This window comes from Anolis carolinensis, chromosome 2 (genome assembly GCF_035594765.1).
Source record: "Anolis carolinensis isolate JA03-04 chromosome 2, rAnoCar3.1.pri, whole genome shotgun sequence".
NCBI classification, from domain to species: domain Eukaryota; kingdom Metazoa; phylum Chordata; class Lepidosauria; order Squamata; family Dactyloidae; genus Anolis; species Anolis carolinensis.
The window spans coordinates 288,511,688-288,536,452 of NC_085842.1; the positions used below are offsets into that span (position 1 = coordinate 288,511,688).

General features: G+C 42.5%; 1 protein-coding gene across 2 annotated transcripts in view; it reads left to right on the top strand.

Annotated features, from left to right (window-relative positions):
* The first annotated feature begins 372 nt into the window (after nucleotides 1-372).
* The window catches only part of iqgap2 (IQ motif containing GTPase activating protein 2), a 182,587-nt gene continuing 158,194 nt past the window's right edge, over nucleotides 373-24,765 (top strand). Inside the window, exon 1 of one of the 2 annotated variants that reach the window (XM_062972342.1) lies at nucleotides 373-939. In XM_062972342.1, the coding sequence (XP_062828412.1) occupies nucleotides 888-939 (52 nt within the window). In that variant the 5' untranslated portion in view covers nucleotides 373-887. The remainder of the gene's footprint in view (nucleotides 940-24,765) is intronic. The other variant, XM_062972345.1, reaches the window with a different exon arrangement.

Genomic DNA, 24,765 nt, shown 5'->3' on the forward strand with positions numbered 1-24,765 from the left:
TTGGATAAGTGAGACTCTACTGTATGTCCTTTAAAAAAAATCCCCTCTCGCCAAAAAAACCCCCCAAAACAAAACTCCATGCTGCCCACCCACAATGAAGCAAGGTGGTCAGAGAAAAGGGTGGGGGAAAAAAAAAGAAAGCCCCCCATTTGGAAGCCCTTTTTAGGGTCCCCCTTCCTTGCTTAGTCTTGCTGCAAGGCTTCGGGGTTGCTGAGGAGGGGAGGGGGCTTTCTTGCTTGGTCTCTCTGTCACTGAGGAGGGAGGGGAGGGGGCTCAACCCCCCCTTCCTTTCCTTGTCGCTGGTGGTTGCAGGCGGCAGGGGTCGCTGTGGAGCAAGAGCAGCCCCCCAAATGAATAACGGGGCTCAGGAGAAAAGAGGAAACGCAGAGGAAGAGGAAGGAGGAAGAAGAGCGCTTGAGGAGGACAACCGAGCGGGAGAAGTGAGGGAGAGGGAACTCCGGGAGGGAGGAAAGGAGGCCAGGTAGCCAAAAGGGCAAGTCCGGAGAGGAGGAAGGAAGAAGGAAGGAGGGGGAGCCTTGCTCCAGCCTTGCTCTCAACTTCTTCTGCGCGCCGAGGAAGAGGAAGAAGCAGCAGCAGCGGGGCGTGCGCCTCACAGCTTGGACTCGGTCAAAGCTTGGACTTCCGAGCCTCTTTCCCTGGGGACGAGGCGAAGGCGTTGCAAAGCGTGTGCCTTGTCTGCGCGTCCGAGCAGCAAGACCTCCTCCTCTTTCCTCTTGCCTCCTCCTCCTGCTGCTGCTGCGTGTCCTCCAATTTGCGCATTTGGAGAGGCAGGAAGGTGCTCCCTGGAGGTCCACAGTTTTGCAAAGTTTTTTTTTGGAGTTGCAGAGGCTCCCCTTCGGCCACCGGAAGGAAGAAAGGAAGGAAGCATGCATTACGAGGAGCCCTCCTCGCCGGCCTTGCAAAGACCCCGCTATGGCTGTAAGTGCTGTTGCTGCCTCGGATCTCCCCTCGGGTTGGGCGCCCGCCAAAATGGGGCACCTGGCTTCGGGGCGCAGGGAAAGGACTGTGTGTGTGTGTTTATGGATTTTTTTAATCCCCTCTCCGTCTGAGGTTTGGGACAAGGGGGAGGTTTATCTACACCAGGTATGGGCAAACTTGTGCCCTCCGGGTGTTTTGGACTTCAACTCCCACCATTCCTAACAGCCGGTAGGCTGTTAGGAATGGTGGGAGTTGCAGTCCAAAACACCCGGAGGGCACAAGTTTGCCCATGCCTGATCTACACTGTCAAATGGATTGGCCTGGCTCAATGCTATGTTGTTATGAGGGTTGTAGTTTGGGGAGGCAGCAGCCAACAAAGGATCCCCCTCCCAGGCAGTAAGCAGCCAGACTTTGAAGCTGAAAGGCTATTCAGTGCTAATCAAGGTGGCCATTTGCAACATTCACACCTGCCTCAAACAGACACTTGAGCATTTATCCACTTTAAACCCGGTTTCTGCCTCCTCCAGAATTCTGGGGCTTGTAGTTTGGTGAGGCCCAAGACCTGTCTGGCTGAGCTGTTTAAAGGTGGATTTAAAGTGGATCCAAACTGTAGTGTGATGAAGCCCGGAGTTCTTTCTCCCACCCTGAACACTCCACAGATATATAAACCCCGCTTGACTAGACCTCACAACCTCTGAGGATGCCTTCCATAGATATGGGTGAAACTGTCAGGAGAGAATGCTTCTGAAACATGACCATACAGCCTGGAAAACTCACAGCAACCTATGAAAGCCTTCGACAACAGGTTGGCAGCAGCACTCTTGGGCAGAGGAAGCTGAAGAGCTTGTAAAGCTACAACTCCCTTGATTACATAGCATCCAGCCATGGCAGTTCAAGTAGAGTCCATCTGCATTAATCCTACAGTGTATGTGCACCCGAACGTTCAGGTGAGAGAGAAAGAGAGAGAGGGCCATCTTCTCCCACCAGAGGGAAATTATGTCCACACAGTTGAATAAAATCCCACATTTTCTGCTTTGAATTGGAATATGTGGCAGTGTGGACTTACAATCCAGTTCAAAGCAGATATTGTGGGATTTTCTGCCTTGATATTCCGGCTATATGGCTGTGTAGAAGGGCCCTGGGTTGCTGTGAGCTTTCCTGGCTGAAATGATGTCTGTTCAGGCACTGTTTGTGGTGGAGGCAAAGAGACACACCTGTGGCCGGAGAAGGGCTGAATGTTACCTGAAGGGTAGGGAGACTGCCCTCCCCCCTCGCCCTTCAACTGCAGCAGGAAGGATTTCCTCGTCAAGGTATCAGGCACAAGCAGCTTGCACAGATGTCCTGTAATCTCTCTCAAGAAGGAAGAAGGCTTGGGAATAGAGGCTCTGCTTGTTAGCTTTCAGGGGGAATACCTTTGCTTCTTAAGAGTTTCCTAATAGTCCTAAATCTCACACGGTTTAAGAAGCTTAAGACAAGTTGTGTGCATTTTGTTTTGGAGACTTGTGCGTGAAGAAATGTCTCCACTGTAGTTTTTAATATGCATCGCGATTTCCAGGCCTGATTGTAAATACTGGCTAATCAGTATGAAAAGTAAAGTCCATTGCTGTCAGCCGACTGCAATGTTACGTGTGTTTATTTTGGGGAAAATCCGAACAGTCTGCTTTACAGATTAACGGTGCAGCCCTCTAATGTTTGCTTAGAAGTAAGTGTCTCAGAGTTCATCCCCTGAGATATATTGGGGGGGGGGGCACACCATTTGTGAGCCCCCTGCAGGATTTTGTATCATGTGTTTTGAAATGCATACATCTCTTTATGTGTTAAGTGTGTACAAAATGGATATATGCTTGAAAACACAGCCAAAGATCCCATTAAATTCTGTCAAAATGAAACAGTTCTTTCCCAGTTTATGAGACAACTACTGTTCACCATGATGTATTTGACAATTGCATGGCATGTTCTGTGAGCAATATTCTGTTTCCAGTGTATGAAACAGATGATTAAAAAAAACACCGTTCCTTATGGGTTGCTGTGAGTTTTCCAGGCTGTATGGCCATGTTCCAGAAGCATTCTCTCCTGACATTTCTCCCACATCTATGGCTGGCATCCTCAGAGGTTGTGAGGTCTGTTGGAAACTAGATGAGTGGGGTTTATATATCTGTGGAATGTTCAGGGTGGGAGGAAGCACTTGGGGCAAGTGTAAATGTTGCAGTTGGCAAGCTTGATTAGCATTGATAAGCTTTGCAGCTTCAAAGCCTGGCTGCTTCCTGCTAGGTATTAACTGGCTGTAATTGTTTCTTGTCTGGAATTCCCCTGTCTTCCCCTAGGCAGGAAGCAGCCAGGCTTTGAAGCTGCTAAGCTGTTCAGTGTTAACCAAGCTGGTAAGCTGCAACATTCACACTTAGGCAGAAAAGAATTCTTTCTCCCACCCTGAACATTCCTCAGATAAATAAACCTCACTTGCCTAATTTTCAACAAACCTCATAACCTCTGGGAATGCCTGCCACAGATGTGGATGAAATTTCAGGAGAGAATGCTTCTGGAACATGGCCATACATCCCAGAAAACTCACAGCAACCCAGTGATTCTGGCCATGAAAGCATTCGACAACGCTATTTCATACGGTATGTTCTTTCTCCCATTTCTTATTTTCTAGGAGTAATTATTCCTCTGGATTTATCTTTTAAGAAATGAAAGCCTGTACCTTTCATTAAAGAGCTTTGGTGTTTGATCTGATGGTTTTCAAACAATGACAAGGTTGAGAGCAGTGTATTTGTTTTTCACTGAAAAGTTTCTTTGAGCTTCAGTACTGTCAGTGCGCTGAGAATTTTGTGTTAAAGTGCCTCCGCCGTTCTTTCTTGGCAGGGAGGAGTCTTGACAGTTAACCAGTCTTTAGTAAAGTCATGCCCACACTAGCATGAGCTACCCAACTTGTGATACTGTGATAGATGTCTTACACAGTGGCTGCTCCTTTTCCTTGTACAGTTTGTGCTCCCCTCTTGGAAGAGCTTTACAAAAGCATTTAAAATTATAAGAAACCAGTACTAATATTCTAAAAGTTAGCCCTGGGTGACAGCCTCAAATGCAACTTGGATCATGAAACATATTTATAGCGTCCCCTAATATTCTACTCTCAGAAAATGTCCATGATTATAAAATCATTATCTTAGAGCACCACTGATCAGTGAGGATCTCTCATGGTTTGGCCATTCCCTGTAAAAGTTTTGAACTGGCAAGCAGTTTGGCTGGGCATTCTCTTCTACTTTTAATCTCGCAAATAACACGCTGGTCCTTCATCTACCTCCTTCGCAATCTAACCTTGCTGCTACTGCTTCCAAAGAGGAAGGCTAGAAAATCTGGCTGAAGTTTGTGCTGTTTTTCTCTGGCAATAATTGCCTGCACAGAGGACGCCACATGGCTCCATGGCAGAAGTTCAGAGTCTTCCTTCAGAGTGAGCCAGGAAGTGGTTTGAAAAAAGATGTACCTTTCTGACTGATAGCAGTGTTAGAGCTGAAAACAGAGGAAACAGTTGTTCTTCTTTGGCAGAGGCAAGCTACGAGACCAGTTTCAAAAGCAGATTTTAGTCAAGGTTATTTTCAGGTGATTGAATACTGTGCATAGTATTACTAATTGTAGTAAATTGGTATACAGTGATAGAATCCTACAGTCATGGAGAATAATTAATAAGCATGCTACAAAGAGGACACAGTTTAATATTATAGGTGATAATGAAAGAAACTAAGCCCAAAGTACTAGCTTCTCCTTGCCAATCCTTTTGGACTTCCACCTCATTTTCCTTTGACCTTACTGCACCTTGTCTAATGGTGCAACAAGTATGTGCTGACACATACATGCACTGGTTCTAACAATTTGAAATGTTTGGAAACTACTATAATGAAAAGTTTGACAAGCACACAGAAATTCCAGAAGAACTTACTTTATGCTTTCTGAAATGTTCTGTTGCATTGTGTCACTTAAGACCACCAGACCAGAATTATTTTATATTGCCCTAAAATACAACTGGGCCCCCAGTGGTGCAGCAGGTTAAACTGCTGAACTGCTGAATTTACTGACCAAAAGGTCAGCAGTTCAAATTTGGGTAGCGGGGTGAGCTCCCGCTGTTAGCCCCAGCTTCTGCCAACCTAGCAGTTCGAAAACATGCCAATGTGAGTAGATCAATAGGTACCCGCCCAAGCGGGAAGGTAACGGTGCTTCATGAAGTCATGCCAGCCACATGACCTTGGACGCATCTATGGACAATGCCGGCTCTTTGGCTTAGAAATGGAGATGAGCACCATCCCACAGAGTTGGACACAACTAGACTTAATGTCAGGAGAAAACGTTTACCTTTACCTTAAAATATGTCATATATTTTTCATTTGTAATCAAAATGCATGCATTTAAAATTAGATGCATTTAAAAATGTGTTTCTGTAGAGTTTTATTATTGTTATTTTATATAACACCAACACGTTACACATGGCATTTCACATGTTAAAGAACAACAAAACAGTTCCCTGGCCTTAGGTTTTCAGTCTAAATAAGGCATGACACACACACAAAAGGAATGGCAGTGTGGGAAGGGATTAAGTCTAGCAGATACTCTCTCTTCTCTCCCTCCAAGGCCACCTTGGAGTACTAAGAGTATGTAGCTGACCTTTGTGAAGGTCAGTAATTATTGTTCATATGGTGATACTTTAATTCTCCATATAGATTAGATTCATTTGATAGTACAAATATAGGGCAACATCTGGTGGTTCAGTGACCTAAAGCATAATAAAAAGCAAGGTTAATTCCCAAATTCCTGGCAAGTATACCTGTGCCATATAAGTCTTTCATCAAGCGCAGAGCTCTCAGAGTTTAGATGCAAGTCTCTTGTGTTTTTAAAACACTTTGCTCTATTGCTGAATCAATGCCAGTAAAATTATTTTTGACATTTGTTTACTTAACCCTTACTTTAAATTATCAGCTGACTAGGCATTTTTGCTGTCAGGTGCCAGTCATATGCAAGTCAGTCTAGGTCACCGCATGTGATGGACTAGGACTCTGGGGCTCCTTCCTCACAGCTGAATAAAATCCCACATTATCTGCTTTGAACTTGAATATATGGCAGTGTGGATTCAGATAACCCAGTTTAAAGCAGACATTGTGGATGTTCTGCCTTGATATTTTGGGTTTTATGGCTGTGTAGAAGGCCCTTGGGAGACCAAGGTTTGAATCCCTGCTTAGCCACTGGGTGATATTAGGCAAGTAAGACTGTCTGTCTGAAGAGGAAGGCAAAGTCAAACAATCTTTTGACAGAAAACCGTGTAATACAAATATTGCCAAAAAAATTGTATGATAGGTTTGGCCTAGAGCAGGCCTGCACAACATGTGGGTGAATCAGATTAGTGTTTTGGTGTGAAAAATAAGCTGAGAGAATGCTTTGAGAGAGGCCCTGTAGCCGCTGTAGCTGATACAGAAATGAGTTTTTAGGACACTCCTTCTAGGTGATCTTTCTATTTTGTGGAACTGATGCTAATTTACAGACTAGCATTGTGAAAGCCTGTGCTGTTTACATCTCGATGCTTAATATGCTTTCAAGTTCATTTTCTGTGGCAGGGTCCCTGCTGTTCCCTCTAGGTCAGTCATTCTCAATCTTTTTTCCTCCAGGTGTTTAGGATTTCAGCGCCAACAATTCTTAACAGCTGCAAAGCTGGCTGGGATTTCTGGGAGTTGAAGTCCAAAACGCTTGGAGGACCAAAAGTTGGGAACCACTGCTCTAGGTGAAGAATAGCCCAAGCTTGGAGCTGGGGATGGGAGTACCATATCATCTATATCGTAGTTCTGAACTACCAAAGTTGTAGAAGAATGTTTGAAATGCAGTGGGCTGGGAAAATCTCTGCTCAACCGACCTCACAAACCTGGGATTCCTTTGGTGTTTGTTTTTGTTGTCTGTGCCCTTGTTCAGAAGAATCTCCCTCACCTTTTGTCCCTGCAATAATTGGATTTTGGGAAATTTGCTTTGTTGTGGAAACAAGGATTGGTGATACAGCTTCAGTGTAAGAGATACATTTTCCCCATAACTCTTTCAGGAATGAATTTCCCTTTCTCGGGTAGATTTCTCTCACTTCCTGTTTCTCATCCTCATTCTTAACTATGAGTTGCTTGTAAGTTGGATGTTTGTTACTGCCTGTAAGGATAAAGTGGTGACGTGAAGGAAGACCAACGAACACATGGAATACAGATGTACATAGTTAATATTGTTGCAACATATGACTGCAGCATGGAGATGAGGTTTTGGTTTTGTTTCTTCAAAAGACATTGCTTGCATTTACCTGCCCTTTTCTAATGCCCAAGATACAATAAATTATGGATGTGAGGCTAGATCCTCCCTGGAAGACTTGAGTTGCTTGAGAGGAGGAGAAAGTGAATCACGCAAACCCTGACCTCAGACTCTTTCATTTCACCATACAGGAAAAGTAAAGGAAGGGTGAAATATAGCTGGTGCTTTAGGAGCCAGCAGATTCCTGACCTTGAGAATCAGGCAGCACCTGTGTGCTCAAGCTGACTATGCTGCTAGCTTTTACTCCTCCCTTACCTTTACTGATCTGGGACATCAAGAAGTGAGCAAGAGCACTAAGCCACAGTTTTGAAGCCACAACTCTGTAGCTTCAAAATTCTCTATGCTGAAAATCCCCATCCTTGTTATAAAGGATTCAGGGCCCTTCCACACAGCCATATAATCCAAAATATCAAGGCAAAAAAATCCCACAATATATGCTTTGAGCTGGTGTCCACACTGCCATATATTTCAGTTCAAAGTGAATAATGTGGGATTTTATTCAGCTGTGTGGAAGTTGTCTCAGAAAAGTACATTCTTCTTCTTCCTTTTCTGTTGTCTTTTTAGTTTTTATCAAAATCTTTTAGTAGTCTGTTGCTCAACTGTTCTCAGCCATAGGTTTTTCTATTCTTAAATGATACACAGTATTGAACACAATCTATCGGCTCTTTTAATTCTCCATTCCCTCATCATGTGGATCAGAAGTGGGGAAATTAGAAGACCTTTCTATGAGTAGAGGGTTCCTCCTACCCAACAGCACACAAACAAAAACAAACCAAAACACAAGAGGTCCTGTTTAGCTTAAGGTGAACTTAAAAGTCTCCTTTTCTAACAGTGAGGTTAATCTGATATTAGTTAGTTGATGTTAGCAACCATTTTGGGTATGGCCAATATTTTTAATGCAATTGTCGCTGGCAGTATTTTGCAGTTAATTTACCTCCAACCTAACTGTATAAAATCCAACCCACTAAATGTGTGGATAATACTCCATGCATCACATGAAATAGTATACACTATTACGTTTTTAAAAAGCCTATCGTGTAATGAAGCTGATGACATAGGATTTGTCATTTTGACCACCCAAGTTCACTATTAAAGGATGTGAAATGGAATGGAAATGGAATATTATGAATATGCAGCCAAAGTGATAAAGTGACACAGACTCGCCCTGGATCTGACCAGGAACACAGTGATTTGGATGAACTTATTTGTTTTTTGGGCTCAACATGTGAAGGACTTGTCTTATGGCCTCCCATTCCATCTGGAGTAATGGCATTCTGGTGCTCATAGAAGTTTTTTGAAACTTCTCTTGGATAACTAGAGATTGTAGTTCTATACTCCGATTCTTACCATGGTGTTAAATCTGTTTCATGCGATGATACCAGTGAATGCACTTTGACATAAAATGCTTCCTGAATAGAAAGCCAGCATTTGGGGAAGAAGGGTTCTAGGTTGACTTTTTTCCTGATCCTGGCATCATTTTCTCTCTTTGTAATGGAAGACTAGCCATTCTTCTCCTGGCTTTAAAGTGATAAATTGCAGATAAGAGTTTTAGTGTTATCAGTGAGAATAGCTCTGTATAGGGAGCTGTACTATATGCTACTGAGAACGGAGTGGGGAGGAAATGTAAAAGGAGCACTAATGCAACACAGCTGAAAATGAGAAGTGCTGCTGAAAACCAGTTTCAAAGGGCTTCTTAACCATTCAGAGCCAACTCTGGGGAATTATGGAGGGCTAGAGTAGAGAGGTGGAGAGTTGCCCCCATTTCTGTCATGTACCTAAGTAGCACATCATGTCTTTCTGTCACAAACTGAAAAGCTGCTTTATCTATACTCTACATTTCCCTCAAAGCTGTGACTCAAGGAGACTTAATAGATTTTTTTAAAATAGAAAAAAAAACAAAAACAAAATGTATATCTCTGTGTATTTCACTGCAAATGATTATTTACTTGTAGAGGCATACTTCAGTCCACATAAAATATGAGAAAGAAGCTTCTTTTTAAAATGTCTTTTCATGCCAGTTGAACCCCACTTTTCGTCCTTGTCCTCTATCTAGTTGGAAGCTTTTTGACAGGGTTGGCGTTGAGAGGATAGTGAAGGAGGAACGTAAAATTTTGGTGCAGGACTGCAGAAGCACATATATAGTAAACAATGGAATAAAGCTTGAGCAGGGAAAGAACAGGTTCTGCTCTAGCTGATCCAGCTGTAGCTATGTGTGCCAGGCAAGGTAAACAGCTTTGGAATTCCTTACTGAGCATGCATGAACAGCAAAACAGAGAGACAAATGGAGGGCAGGCAAGCCTCATCAGACCCCCCCCCCCCTCCCAGCCTGTTATAAAAATAAATAAATCACTCAAGTATAGGAAGAAAAAAATACCATATCACTCCAGGATTTATTATGGAAGAAGCTTTCAGGTGATCTCTGGTAGATTCAAGATGCACAGCTTACCTGATGTGGTTGTTTCATTTCACGTGTGCATATCTTTAATTCTAAGTAAAAAGTCTTCTGAAACTTTTTGAACTCTTGTTTTTTTGTGATATAGGGGCTATCCTCATTCTTTCCACATTGTTTCTATCGCTGCTACCAAAGCATCTGTTACAGAAGTAATGCTATGGAATATATTTGCTTCTTTAACTGAGGTATATCGGAGGGCCCTTCCACACAGCTGCATAAAATCCACATTGAATTGGATTATATGACAGTGTGGACTCAGATAACCCAGTTTAAGGCACATATTGTGGATTATCTGCCTTTATATTCTGGTTCGTATTGCTGTGTGGAAGGGCCCTCTTGGAAGTATTCAGTCTCTCGATACATAATATTGTTGGACATGTAGTAAATATTAGTAGTAAAACTTTTGGCATCTGTATTATGTTTAATATAAGACTGAGTTCTCAAACTTAGGTAGCTTATTTTGTACCGAGACACCTTAAAAGTATAACCCACCTTCTCTGCTCTTTCTGCTGCTACTTCAGAGCCCTAAAAGAGCCACCACTGCCACCATTATTTCAAGTAGGTGTTACAAAAGTGATGAACAGCGGTGCTGCATTGACCTGTGTATAAGTTGGTCCATTTTTTGACACATTTTTAAATGTAACCTTACTTGGGTGTAGGTCAAGAAATTGTAGTCAAAAAAATTAACCCAACCTCCTAGGCTGACTTATCCACAGGTCAGTGTACGTACTATACCCTATCTTATAAAAAAAATCATCCTCTTCTCTGAATAGAAGGACAAAAGGCAAGAATTTAGCTCATTCCGGGACAATCTCAAAGAAGCACCAAGTCCATCTATTGTCTCTGTCATGGCACAGCTTCAGGCCTTTCTGAAGGTCTGGGTGGCACAGACAACAAAACAAACATTACAGGGATGTTAACCCTTCCCAATGCTATCCAAAGCTAAAATGTATACATATTTGGCTGGAGTTACACTTAAAAATGTACCTGTTGCAACTTACATACAAATTACACTTAAGGACAAACCTACAGAACCTATCTTGTTCGTAACGTGAGGATTGCCTGTTTACTGAAAGTGTGCCACATAATGGGAAGTGGAGGGGTTCAGAAAGCATCGGCACTTTATTTGAATGTAGAAAGCAGTGTTACATCAGTCCACATTGTTGGTTGGTCGATCTAGCTGAGATTGGCAATATCGTCCGAAAGCAGCTCTCCAAATTTTCAGAAAGGGGTCTTCCTCATTCTAAAAATGGGAAATGCTAGGATTGAGCCCTGTCTGCAAAAAATGTTACTGTTACAGTTTCAGGTGTGAGCCAGGTTAATAATACATTTTAATATCCCACTGATGGCATTAGAATAATGTAAGTATATGCTAGTACTTGCCTTAGAAAGCAATGGAACTTAAGTTCTCAACTTGTGCCAGATTTGTAACCAGTATATATAAATGTATTGAGACTGCAATAAGGAGTTCACTAAGTGGTTATTTTGTTAAGGGTTTGCTAGGTGAGAATATATCTGAATGAGAACTTCCCATTAAAAAAAGTTTGCTCTGTGTGTACTTTTTAGGTGTGCACTTGGAAATAGCAATTAATGTTTCTGCAAATATTTCTTAGCAAGGTGTAAATACTGATCGCTTCAGTATTAACATCCAGACATAATGTTTATCGCAACCCTTTTTGCTTCGTAGTTAATCAGTAACTGCTAGATCAGGGTGGTAATATAATGTTGTCTGATCTTAGTAAAGGAAAATGGCTTAAACATCCATAGGTGATCATAAACTCATAAAACAATGGAAGTCATATCTGGCTGTAATAAAAATTCCACACTCCCCTGTTAGCCAATGCCTTTACTGAGAACAACCCAAAACATTGCAGCATTGGGAGCCAGCTCTCACATTCTCTAATCAGGCTTGATTCTGTGTTTCACTGATGAAGAGCTGTGAAGAAGCTTCATCATGACATTTTAGTGAGCCATGGTTGGTGACCATGAATTTTGTTCTTATGGACTAACTCGACTTCCATTTCTTTCCTTTTTTTGCTTTTTGGTGTCTTTGAGAATTTCAAATTCTCAAAGATGGGACTTTTTTGCGTTCTTGAGAATTAGATTTCCCAGAGTAACGCTGCACCATTTGGCTTCTGTAGACTCTTTTTATTGGTATGTCTAAAATTAATCTGTAGCTTAGCTAATATAAAAACTGCCACGTTTCTCTTCACTTCTGTTCTCTGCTTAACAAGAAACCTGTTTGTTGAGCTTAACTCAGGCAACAGATCCGGGTAACTGCTACACTGGGTGTTTCTTTGTTCCAACATTCCTAGCTGCAGTCTGAAACTTGCATGTCGCCTAGTAAATCCTAGTCTGTAAATTTGTTCCTATTCACCTGGGAGTAAGCCTCACTGAAAGCAATGGGACTTAATTCCGAATAAACATAGTAGTTTCCTCTGCTGTCTTCCATGCTCCATCGTAAGACTGACTAAATAACAATTTTGTGGTTTCAGTATCATTTAAGTTCCCACCCATCACAGTACAATCATCCCTCCACATTTGGGATTTTGACTATTGTGGATTTAATTATTGATGTATTTATATAAAATGTTATTTTTAAGAGTTTCTGGGTCCTCCAGTGTGACTCTATAGTCACCTTTCTCTGTTCATGCTGGAGGACCTTGAGATTTCTAGATAATTCCTCTCTAAAGACCTCTAGGTCCTCCAGTGTGAGACTAGCCAGTATCCAACTGAAGCTGATTGTATAGTCATGCTACAAGATCGAGAAATTCCTAGAAAGGCGTGTTCCCAGGTGAAAAAATAGCAAATTTTTCTCTTTGTGGTTTTTCACTTTCATGGGAGTTGTGTGCCTTAACACCAGTGAATGTGGAATGGTAACATCTGTGTTGTTCAATAAGGATCATGATTTTTTAAAAGATTTAATATAATATGTAATTCTTATCTAGCAAAATGGGGGTTCATTTAAAGCAAAATTAAAAGTACCTGGACTGCAATAAGTTAGACTTTATGGGAGGAGGAATATTTCCTTGGTTGTTCTTAGGGGCAAATAATACGTTAATACAAATTGGTGTCAAATTTGTCTGTCTTTAGGGACCTTTGCTGTTTGGTGGGTGAGTTTTTGGCCACATAGATGTCCCATATTCTTTTGAATCAAACAGATTTAATTGCTGTATTAATGGATTTATAAACTAAGGACATAACAATATTAAATTCATAGCATGCAATTTAAGAATTTTTTCATGAATGAGAAATGCATAATATGTATTTAATTCTAATAAGCTATTTATTCTGAAAGCTTCCCCTGAACGATTCATTCTTATGCATAGAAGGCTCAACTGTGCAGTGGCATGAACTAAATATAATGAAATGTAATTACCAGAAGAAGTGCTAATAGTGAGCAAAATATTATATATTATTAAAATGCAAAAATAGATGTCAGTTTCATGTAAAAATAGGACTATGTTCATTACCTCTTTGTGCCGTTTATTTCATGCAAACTGAAAACTTCTTCAGGCGTCCAGTTTTTGTGCAATATGTAAGAGGTTGGAAGTAACATGTTACCAATAACAGGGTTACCTGTAATAAGTGCCTTTAGGGGCCAACTTGAGCATAATAACCATGTTTCTTTTGCAATGCAAAGTAATGAATGGCAATGTCATTACAGATTTTTCGGTTTAGTGAGTAACATTTAGTCACTGGGGTAGTGTCTAGATCCAGGGAAGTCATGCTATCCCTCTATTCTGCCTTGGTCAGACCACACCTGGAATATTGTGTCCAGTTCTGGGCACCGCAATTTAAGGTAGATGTTGACAAGCTGGAATGTGTCCAGGGGAGGGTGACTAAAATGATCAAGGGCCTGGAGAACAAGCCCTATGAGTAGTGGCTTAAAGAACTTGGCATGTTTAGCTTACAGAAGAGAAGGCTGAGAGCCATGTATAAATATGTGAAGGGAAGTCATAGGGAGGAGGGAGCAAGCTTATTTTCTGCTGTTCTGGAGACTAGGAAACAGAACAACGGCTTTAAACTACAGGAAAGGAGATTCAACCTTAACATTAGGAAGAACTTCTTAACTGTGAGAGCTGTTCAGCAGTGAAATTCTCTGCCTTGGACTGTGGTGGAGGCTCTTTCTTTGGAGGCTTTTAAGCAGAGGCTGGATGACCATCTGTTGGGGGTGCTTTGAAGGTGACTTCCCTGCTTCTTGGCAGGGGGGTTGGACTGGATGGCCCATGAGGTCTCTTCCAACTCTATGATTCTATGATTCTAAGTGACTGTTGCTGATTAATTTTATCAAAGGTGCCCACTGTGTTTTATCTTTAATTTTTACTTTTAAAGTCCCACTTGCAGGAGTGCAAGAGAATTCTTATCTGCTTACTTACTTAGGCAATCCTTCGTTGTCCAAGTATAATGGCTTTTTAAGTGCAGTGTCTTGGTGGTGGATACGTAGGTGACTGTGGAGCTCTATTCTTGACCTGCATATTCTTCCACAGTGAGGACATTAATTTCCAGGTAGAAGGCGGTCCTGATCAGGGTTGGCTTGATGTGACTTCCTCTTGGCACTTTTCTCTCTTTTGCTCTCCATTCATGCCTCTTTGAATTTCATAGCACTGCTGGTCACAGCTGACCTCCAGTTAGAGCACTCAAGGGCCAGGGCTTCCCAGTTCTCGGTGTCTATGCCAAAGTTCTTAAGGTTAGCTTTAAGCCCATCTTTAAATCTCTTTTCCTGCTGCTATCCCAACTCCTTTACTTCCAAAAATATAAGTGTGAGAGAGAGTCCCGTTGGTCTTCTCTGTCTGCAGATTCTGTATCCGCAGATTCCACCATCCATGATCTGATTTTTTAAAAAAATTCCAACAAGCAAACCTTCAGTTTGTTATTTTATAAAAGGGACACCATTTTCTTCCACAATTGTATTTGAGCACACATGGATTCTGATATCCGCAGGAAGTTCTAAAATCAAACCCCAGTGGATACCAAGAGCCTACTGTAATATGTGACAAAACATGACATTAAATTTTTTAGTCTCAAGTTACATAGATAACCAGGTTTTTTTAGTTGGGTTTTTTCACTAAATGTTCTAGGTTTATATATGTGCCCAAATTAGAAATGATTTTAACTGAATAGTTGGGAGGTGACAAGAGGGTGGTGTTTATCCAGTTGCATCAGTGACAAGTCCTATATGTAAATGCTCCTTTCTCCATTTGTATACAACTTCTTGCCTCCAGGTTATTGAAAAATATACTCAAAGAACACAAATTTGATCTACCAGTTAATAATATCTTTCAAAGAGCACTTGCAGATCTATGTATGCTTATATCTACTGTATATAACTATTGCATAGAATTTCTGTTCAGCTGCAAAGGTTCATCCAGAAAGTGAAGCCTGACATTCATCCTACCTAATAGTGTTCAGTTTCTCCTTCACTCAGCATTAGTGTCTACTAGTCACTTACGCTCTTTCCTGCTTTTCCTTTCAGTAGAGCAAACTGCCATGTGGGTACTGTGGTTGTCTTCTGATATGGGCTGTGATTGCTTCACAGTGATTAACAGTTGCACATATGGGAACCAGAAGATAAGAACAAATGGAACTGATAATGTTACATAGTTCTGATATTTTACTTTCAATATTGATCCCTGTAAAGTTTTTGCATTATTTTGCAATGTGTCGTTTTCCAGGTGGTAACTTCTACTGTGCCTTTTTCCTGAGGTGATATGAGCATGGGAAAGAGTCACCATACAATCTCCCCCTTTTTCTCCATGTTTTCTTGGTTATTGCAACAGAGAAAAAGGAATTAATTATATACTCTGGAAAACTGTTTTGTCTCCAGCCCTTTACTCCCTCTGTTTTAATGAGAATTTGTGTTTTACCATCTACATGAAAGAGAAATTTTGGGTTATGTATTCAACCTTTGGTTTCTACTAATATCAACTAAAAATAATTCAGTGTCAAATAAAATAATTTTCTGTATAAAAATTATCTAGAGATAAATCCAGTTTTTAATCCTGATGGATAACTGCATTAGAGCCTTCATACCCCACTGTCAACCACTGTCTTTGCTTTCCTCAGCAGATCCTCTCAAAATGGTAATAGAAAAGAACGTTGTATCACTTCTTGCCACAATGTTGAAAGAGATTGGAGAAGAAGATAGTTGTTTGAATGTAGGATCTGGGTGGTTGTGCACATGTGTGGGGTACTCATATGTTTTCACATTTTGGGATGTTACTTATTTGGGGCAAAGATTGCATGAAAATCATGCATTTTTTTAAATGGGGAGATTGGAGATCTTTGAGCAAATGGTGGGGGCTTCAGGAACCACAAAAATCAGGTGCTGGGGCAACATGCAGTCCATGGGTTGCACTGTTTTCCCTTCCAGTGTAAAACTATTGAATCAATGGGATTTACATAAGTGTTGACTTAACACTATTCATTAATTCGGTGGAGCTACTGTGGTTGAACAAAGAATTCTATTTGGACATACAATTGAAATTATTCTGGTTTCTGATTTATACAGTGATGGAAATTCCATGAGAAATGTCACTGTTTTGAATATGAATATGATTATTTTCTTGTTGGCTTAAACGTAGCCTGCTATGGAAATCACATTGCCTAGTTGTGGCTGGTGCTGTACTTTGAGATTTCAGAGTCAGATAAATTATCTACAGAAGTGTGCTAGTGTTCTTCCATTATGGTTATGGTAAAATTAGAGTCATTCGGTGATAGCCTGTAGCACAAGAGGTAATACAATATAGTTTAGGTACCGTAGCTTTTAAAAGGTCCTATTTATTTATCATATCAGAAGCAAACCAAGGGTATAAGTTGTAATGTATTTGAAAACACAAACAAACTTGGCATTATTCTAAATGTCCTTTGACCAGAAGCTGGCGACTTGGAGTGACTCTGGTGTTGCTATAAGAAGGCCCTCCATTGTGCATGTGGCAGGACTCAGACGGCGTTGTAACAGGTGGTCTGTGGTTTGCTCTTTTCCACACTCGCATGTCATGGACTCCATTTTGTGGCCCCATTTCTTAAGGTTGGGTCTGCATCTCGTGGTGCCAGAGCACAGTCTGTTCAGTGCCTTCCAGATCACCCAGTCTTCTGTCTCCCAGGAGGGAGTCTCTCATTCTGTATCAGTCATGGCTTGAGGTTCCGGGTTTTAGCCTGCCATGTTTTGATTCTTGCTTGCTGAGGTGTTCCTGCGAGTATCTCTCACAACCAGAAGGACTAAAAGGACCTAAATATCTGTTATCCATGACAGGAAACATAATAGTTGTGCTGTTATCTTCTCAGCATGGATTTTTTCTATTTTCTTCTGAAGGTGATATGTTCAGCGATGAGCAAGAGAAGGAAAGTCTTGCATCTATGCTTTAGTACTGCACCAGGACCCCTTTCATGTTTTACATTACTATGATTTCACTTTAGGTCATGTGACAATATTCTGTGGCCTCCTTACATATGGAGTTTGATGAAGTATTAAAGCTCTCTGGCAGAGAATTATAAATATCCCTCCTTGGATAGCAAATTCCAGGAATCCATACGATGGAACCATATCAGTTGAAGTAGAATCATTGAACTATAACTGTAATGTGGAAAAGCCCTAGACAAAACCCTTTGGTCTAATCAAGTAGAGCTAGGTTGTTGTATGTCTTTCGGGCTGTGTGGCCATGTTCCAGAAGTATTCTCTCCTGACGTTTCGCCCACATCTATGGCAGGCATCCTCAGAAGTTGTGAGGTATGGATAAACTAAGTAAGGAAAGGAAAGAATATATATCTGTGGAGAGTCCAGGGTGTGGCAAGAGTCCTTTGTCACTGGGAGCCAGCATTAATGTTTCAGTTAATCACCCTAATTAGCATTGGAAATGTTTTGTCTCATGCCTGGGGGCATCCTTTGTTCAGTCAAGCCCTCAGAGTTTTGGTTCCCATCTACTGTTTTGATTTTTGAGTTTTGTAATACTGGTAGCCAGATTTTGTTCATTTTCGTGGTTTCTTCTTTTCTGTTGAAATTGTCCACATGCTTGTGGATTTCAATGGCTTCTCTGTGTAGTCTGACATGATAGTTGTTGGAATGGTCCAGCATTTTTGTGTTCTCAAATAATATCCTGTGTCCAGGCTGGTTCATCAAATGCTCTGCTATGGCTGATTTCTCTGGTTGAATTAGTCTGCAGTGCCTTTCATGTTCTTTGCCTCTTGTTTGGGCTAGAGTTAGTTTATTAACTTGCAACTGGCCTTGGAGGAGAAGCTAACATGGTTGGTAAAAGGAATGGATGAGTAATGTTTTCTCTGTTGCTCCATCTTTCTCTGTTGTCAGTTGATTCACCCAAAGCTTGTGATGGCATGGTTCCTCTTTTCTCCCTCTCTGACCAGACCACAGACATATGCTTCCGTAATCACGTATTGATGATAAATGTTAGATGAGCCTCCTGATGTTTACAAGGCAATGAATGTGCAGGTGAGAAAACAGCCCTTAGCTGTTCTTTCTTTGTCTGCAGATTGTGTTCTAGCAGCTTGGGAGTATCTATGGATCCGTTAAGACAGGGGTCCCCAAACTTTTTAAACGGGGGGCCAGTTAACAGTCCCTCAGACCGTTGGAGGGCCGGACTATAGTTTTTTTTTAAAAAAACTATGAACAAATGCCTATGCACATGGCACATATTTTATTTTGAGGTTAAAAAAAGAAACAAATACAGCCTCAATGTTAATAATAATAATAATAATAATAATAAAAAAGAGGGTTGGAAGAAACCCTTGGGCCATTTAGTCCAACCCCCTTCTGCCTTTCTGCACCAAAAGCACAGCAAGGAACCCCTGACAGATGGCCACCCAGACTCAATGTTAATAATAATAATAAAACAATGGAGACGGTTGGAAGAGACCCTTGGGCCATTTAGTCCAACCCCCTTCTGCCTTTGTGCACCAAAAGTACAGCAAAGCACACCTGACAGATGGCCACCCATCCTCAATGTTAATAATAATAATAATAATAATAATAATAATAATAATAATAATAATAATAATAATAATAATAATACTGGAGAGGCCCCACTAAGGCCTCCAGCCCAGGGAGAAATCCGAAATAGCAATATACTCCAGATTTCTCCCAGGACTGGAAGCCTGAGGGGGGAAAGAAACTCTCCCTCACTCAAGCCTCCAGCCCAGGGAGAAATCCGGAGTATATTGCTAATCAAGAATAGCAATGTACTCCAGATTTCTCCCAGGACTGGAATTCTGAGTGGGGAAAGAATCTCTCCCTCACTCAGGCCTCCAGCCCAGGGAAAAATCCGGAGTATATTGCTAATCAAGAATAGCAATATACTCCAGATTTCTTCCTGGACTAGAAGTCTGAGTGGGGAAAGAAACTCTCCCTCACTCAGGCCTCCAGCCCAGGGAAAAATCCAGAGTATATTGCTAATCAGAAATAGCAATATACTCCAGATTTCTCCCAGGACTGGAATTCTGAGTGGGGAAAGAAACTCTCCCTCACTCAGGCCTCCAGCCCAGGGAAAAATCCGGAGTATATTGCTAATCAGAAATAGCAATATACTCCAGATTTCTCCCAGGACTGGAAGTCTGAGTGGGGAAAGAAACTCCCTCACTCAGGCCTCCAGCCCAGGGAAAAATCCGGAGTATATTGCTAATCAGAAATAGCAATATACTCCAGATTTCTCCCAGGACTGGAAGTCTGAGTGGGGAAAGAAACTCTCCCTCACTAAGGCCTCCAGCCCAGGGAAAAATCCAGAGTATATTGCTAATCAGAAATAGCAATATACTCCAGATTTCTCCCTGGACTGGAAGCCTGAGTGGGGAAAGAAACTCTCCCTCACTCAGGCCTCCAGCCCAGGGAAAAATCCGGAGTATATTGCTAATCAGAAATAGCAATATACTCCAGATTTCTCCCAGGACTGGAAGTCTCTGAGTGGGGAAAGAAACTCTCCCTCACTCAGGCCTCCAGCCCAGGGAAAAATCTGGAGTATATTGCTAATCAGAAATAGCAATATACTCCAGATTTCTCCCAGGACTGGAAGTCTGAGTGGGGAAAGAAACTCTCCCTAACTCAGGCCTCCAGCCCAGGGAAAAATCCGGAGTATATTCCTAATCAGAAATAGCAATATACTCCAGATTTCTCCCTGGACTGGAAGCCTGAGTGGGGAAAGAAACTCTCCCTCACTCAGGCCTCCAGCCCAGGGAGAAATCCGGAGTATATTGCTAATCAAGAATAGCAATATACTCCAGATTTCTCCCTGGACTGGAAGTCTGAGTGGGGAAAGAAACTCTCCCTCACTCAGGCCTCCAGCCCAGGGAAAAATCCGGAGTATATTGCTAATCAGAAATAGCAATATACTCCAGATTTCTCCCAGGACTGGAAGTCTGAGTGGGGAAAGAAACTCTCCCTCACTAAGGCCTCCAGCCCAGGGAAAAATCCAGAGTATATTGCTAATCAGAAATAGCAATATACTCCAGATTTCTCCCTGGACTGGAAGCCTGAGTGGGGAAAGAAACTCTCCCTCACTCAGGCCTCCAGCCCAGGGAAAAATCCGGAGTATATTGCTAATCAGAAATAGCAATATACTCCAGATTTCTCCCAGGACTGGAAGTCTCTGAGTGGGGAAAGAAACTCTCCCTAACTCAGGCCTCCAGCCCAGGGAAAAATCCGGAGTATATTCCTAATCAGAAATAGCAATATACTCCAGATTTCTCCCTGGACTGGAAGCCTGAGTGGGGAAAGAAACTCTCCCTCACTCAGGCGTCCAGCCCAGGGAGAAATCCGGAGTATATTGCTAATCAAGAATAGCAATATACTCCAGATTTCTCCCTGGACTGGAAGTCTGAGTGGGGAAAGAAACTCTCCCTCACTCAGGCCTCCAACCCAGGGAGAAATCCGGAGTATATTGCTAATCAAGAATAGCAATATAACTCCAGATTTCTTCCTGGACTGGAAGCCTGAGTGGGGAAAGAAACTCTCCCTCACTCAGGCCTCCAACCCAGGGAGAAATCCGGAGTATATTGCTAATCAAGAATAGCAATATACTCCAGATTTCTCCCTGGACTGGAAGTCTGAGTGGGGAAAGAAACTCTCCCTCACTAAGGCCTCCAGCCCAGGGAAAAATCCGGAGTATATTGCTAATCAGAAATAGCAATATACTCCAGATTTCTCCCAGGACTGGAATTCTGAGTGGGGAAAGAAACTCTCCCTCACTCAGGCCTCCAGCCCAGGGAAAAATCCGGAGTATATTGCTAATCAGAAATAGCAATATACTCCAGATTTCTCCCAGGACTGGAAGTCTGAGTGGGGAAAGAAACTCCCTCACTCAGGCCTCCAGCCCAGGGAAAAATCCGGAGTATATTGCTAATCAGAAATAGCAATATACTCCAGATTTCTCCCAGGACTGGAAGTCTGAGTGGGGAAAGAAACTCTCCCTCACTAAGGCCTCCAGCCCAGGGAAAAATCCAGAGTATATTGCTAATCAGAAATAGCAATATACTCCAGATTTCTCCCTGGACTGGAAGCCTGAGTGGGGAAAGAAACTCTCCCTCACTCAGGCCTCCAGCCCAGGGAAAAATCCGGAGTATATTGCTAATCAGAAATAGCAATATACTCCAGATTTCTCCCAGGACTGGAAGTCTCTGAGTGGGGAAAGAAACTCTCCCTCACTCAGGCCTCCAGCCCAGGGAAAAATCTGGAGTATATTGCTAATCAGAAATAGCAATATACTCCAGATTTCTCCCAGGACTGGAAGTCTGAGTGGGGAAAGAAACTCTCCCTAACTCAGGCCTCCAGCCCAGGGAAAAATCCGGAGTATATTCCTAATCAGAAATAGCAATATACTCCAGATTTCTCCCTGGACTGGAAGCCTGAGTGGGGAAAGAAACTCTCCCTCACTCAGGCCTCCAGCCCAGGGAGAAATCCGGAGTATATTGCTAATCAAGAATAGCAATATACTCCAGATTTCTCCCTGGACTGGAAGTCTGAGTGGGGAAAGAAACTCTCCCTCACTCAGGCCTCCAGCCCAGGGAAAAATCCGGAGTATATTGCTAATCAGAAATAGCAATATACTCCAGATTTCTCCCAGGACTGGAAGTCTGAGTGGGGAAAGAAACTCTCCCTCACTAAGGCCTCCAGCCCAGGGAAAAATCCGGAGTATATTGCTAATCAGAAATAGCAATATACTCCAGATTTCTCCCTGGACTGGAAGCCTGAGTGGGGAAAGAAACTCTCCCTCACTCAGGCCTCCAGCCCAGGGAAAAATCCGGAGTATATTGCTAATCAGAAATAGCAATATACTCCAGATTTCTCCCAGGACTGGAAGTCTCTGAGTGGGGAAAGAAACTCTCCCTAACTCAGGCCTCCAGCCCAGGGAAAAATCCGGAGTATATTCCTAATCAGAAATAGCAATATACTCCAGATTTCTCCCTGGACTGGAAGCCTGAGTGGGGAAAGAAACTCTCCCTCACTCAGGCGTCCAGCCCAGGGAGAAATCCGGAGTATATTGCTAATCAAGAATAGCAATATACTCCAGATTTCTCCCTGGACTGGAAGTCTGAGTGGGGAAAGAAACTCTCCCTCACTCAGGCCTCCAACCCAGGGAGAAATCCGGAGTATATTGCTAATCAAGAATAGCAATATAACTCCAGATTTCTTCCTGGACTGGAAGCCTGAGTGGGGAAAGAAACTCTCCCTCACTCAGGCCTCCAACCCAGGGAGAAATCCGGAGTATATTGCTAATCAAGAATAGCAATATACTCCAGATTTCTCCCTGGACTGGAAGTCTGAGTGGGGAAAGAAACTCTCCCTCACTAAGGCCTCCAGCCCAGGGAAAAATCCGGAGTATATTGCTAATCAGAAATAGCAATATACTCCAGATTTCTCCCTGGACTGGAAGCCTGAGTGGGGAAAGAAACTCTCCCTCACTCAGGCCTCCAGCCCAGGGGAAAATCCGGAGTATATTGCTAATCAGAAATAGCAATATACTCCAGATTTCTCCCAGGACTGGAAGTCTGAGTGGGGAAAGAAACTCTCCCTCACTCAGGCCTCCAGCCCAGGGAAAAATCCGGAGTATATTGCTAATCAGAAATAGCAATATACTCCAGATTTCTCCCAGGACTGGAAGTCTGAGTGGGGAAAGAAACTCTCCCTAACTCAGGCCTCCAGCCCAGGGAAAAATCCGGAGTATATTGCTAATCAAGAATAGCAATATACTCCAGATTTCTCCCTGGACTGGAAGTCTGAGTGGGGAAAGAAACTCTCCCTCACTCAGGCCTCCAACCCAGGGAGAAACCCGGAGTATATTGCTAATCAAGAATAGCAATATACTCCAGATTTCTTCCTGGACTGGAAGCCTGAGTGGGGAAAGAAACTCTCCCTCACTCAGGCCTCCAACCCAGGGAGAAATCCGGAGTATATTGCTAATCAAGAATAGCAATATACTCCAGATTTCTCCCTGGACTGGAAGTCTGAGTGGGGAAAGAAACTCTCCCTCACTCAGGCCTCCAACCCAGGGAGAAATCTGGAGTATATTGCTAATCAGAAATAGCAATATACTCCAGATTTCTCCCAGGACTGGAAGCCTGAGTGGGGAAAGAAACTCTCCCTCACTCAGGCCTCCAGCCCAGGGAGAAATCCGGAGTATATTGCTAATCAAGAATAGCAATATACTCCAGATTTCCTCCTGGACTGGACGTCTGAGTGGGGAAAGAAACTCTCCCTCACTCAGGCCTCCAACCCAGGGAGAAATCCGGAGTATATTGCTAATCAAGAATAGCAATATACTCCAGATTTCTCCCAGGACTGGAAGTCTGAGTGGGGAAAGAAACTCTCCCTCACTCAGGTCTCTAGCCCAGGGAGAAATCCGGAGTATATTGCTGATCAACGTATTGCTAAACCTGGAGGAAACACACCTTAGTAATTAATAATTAATTAAATAATAATTAAAATACCTTTTGATCAGCAGTAAAAGGCAAGGCTCCTCCACAGCTTATGCAGGGAGAGTGGGGAGCCAGGTGAGGCTCAAAGGCTCATAGAGCAGAAAAGTGGCCGGGAAGGCGGAAAGGCAAGTCTCCAAGGCTTGTGCAGGGAGCGGGACAATGCAGGAAAGGGAGGAAAGCTGCCGCGGGCCGGATAAATGGCTCCGGCGGGCCGGATCTGGCCCGCGGGCCTTAGTTTGGGGACCCCTGCGTTAAGAGAACAAAAAAATATTGCCCTAACTTGCATTTTCCTAGATTTTAAGTGTCTGGATCAATCCTCCATTGCCATGCTGTGTGAAAAACAGATTTCCCTATATACTCATGTATAAATCTAGAAATTTAAATCAGATAATAAATCCCAACTTATCCATATGTCATTGTGAGTACTGCATATTACATCTTATAAAAAAAAAACCCAAAACATCCCCTGCTTTGAGTAGGGTGGAGAAAAGTAAAAACTTAGTCCATCATGGGAGATTCTAAAAGAAGCATCGAACCCTTCTACTTTCTCTCTGCCATGGCATTGTTTTGAATGCCTGGGTGGGGAAAGGGCAGCAGCAGTCATGTGGGGCTGGCTCCCTAAGATAGTATTGGTGTTTTCCCCTCTCCACTGAATGAGCCTTGATGTATCCATGGGTCATATCAAAAATCCAGAATTCTGGCCCCAAAGCCTGCCCTGAACTTACACATGCAATTGGCTTATTTACAACTACACGCTGTACATGTCCATCACCTCATTAGTTCAGATATATTTCATATAACATCATTATATAATCTTTTTAGGGTTTTCCACAGTAAGGGGCTGATGTAAATGGCAGAATAATGTAAAAGCAAGCCGACAGTTGGTTTTCAGCCATTCTTCTCTTTGTAGTTGTTTTTATCCAAGGTATGTGGGTAGAAAAGTAATGAAGATGGTGAGTTTGGGAATGGGATGGGGTTTGGAAAAACAGGTGTTCTCACAGCCTGAGTCAGAATCTGGTTGAATTTTCAATTTGTGCAAAAATGCAAAACACCCTAAAAGGCTCAATTCCACTTTCCCCAGACCCTGCCTGCCTGCAAAAGCAAGGAAAATTGATGTTCTTTGGGCCTTCATAAGG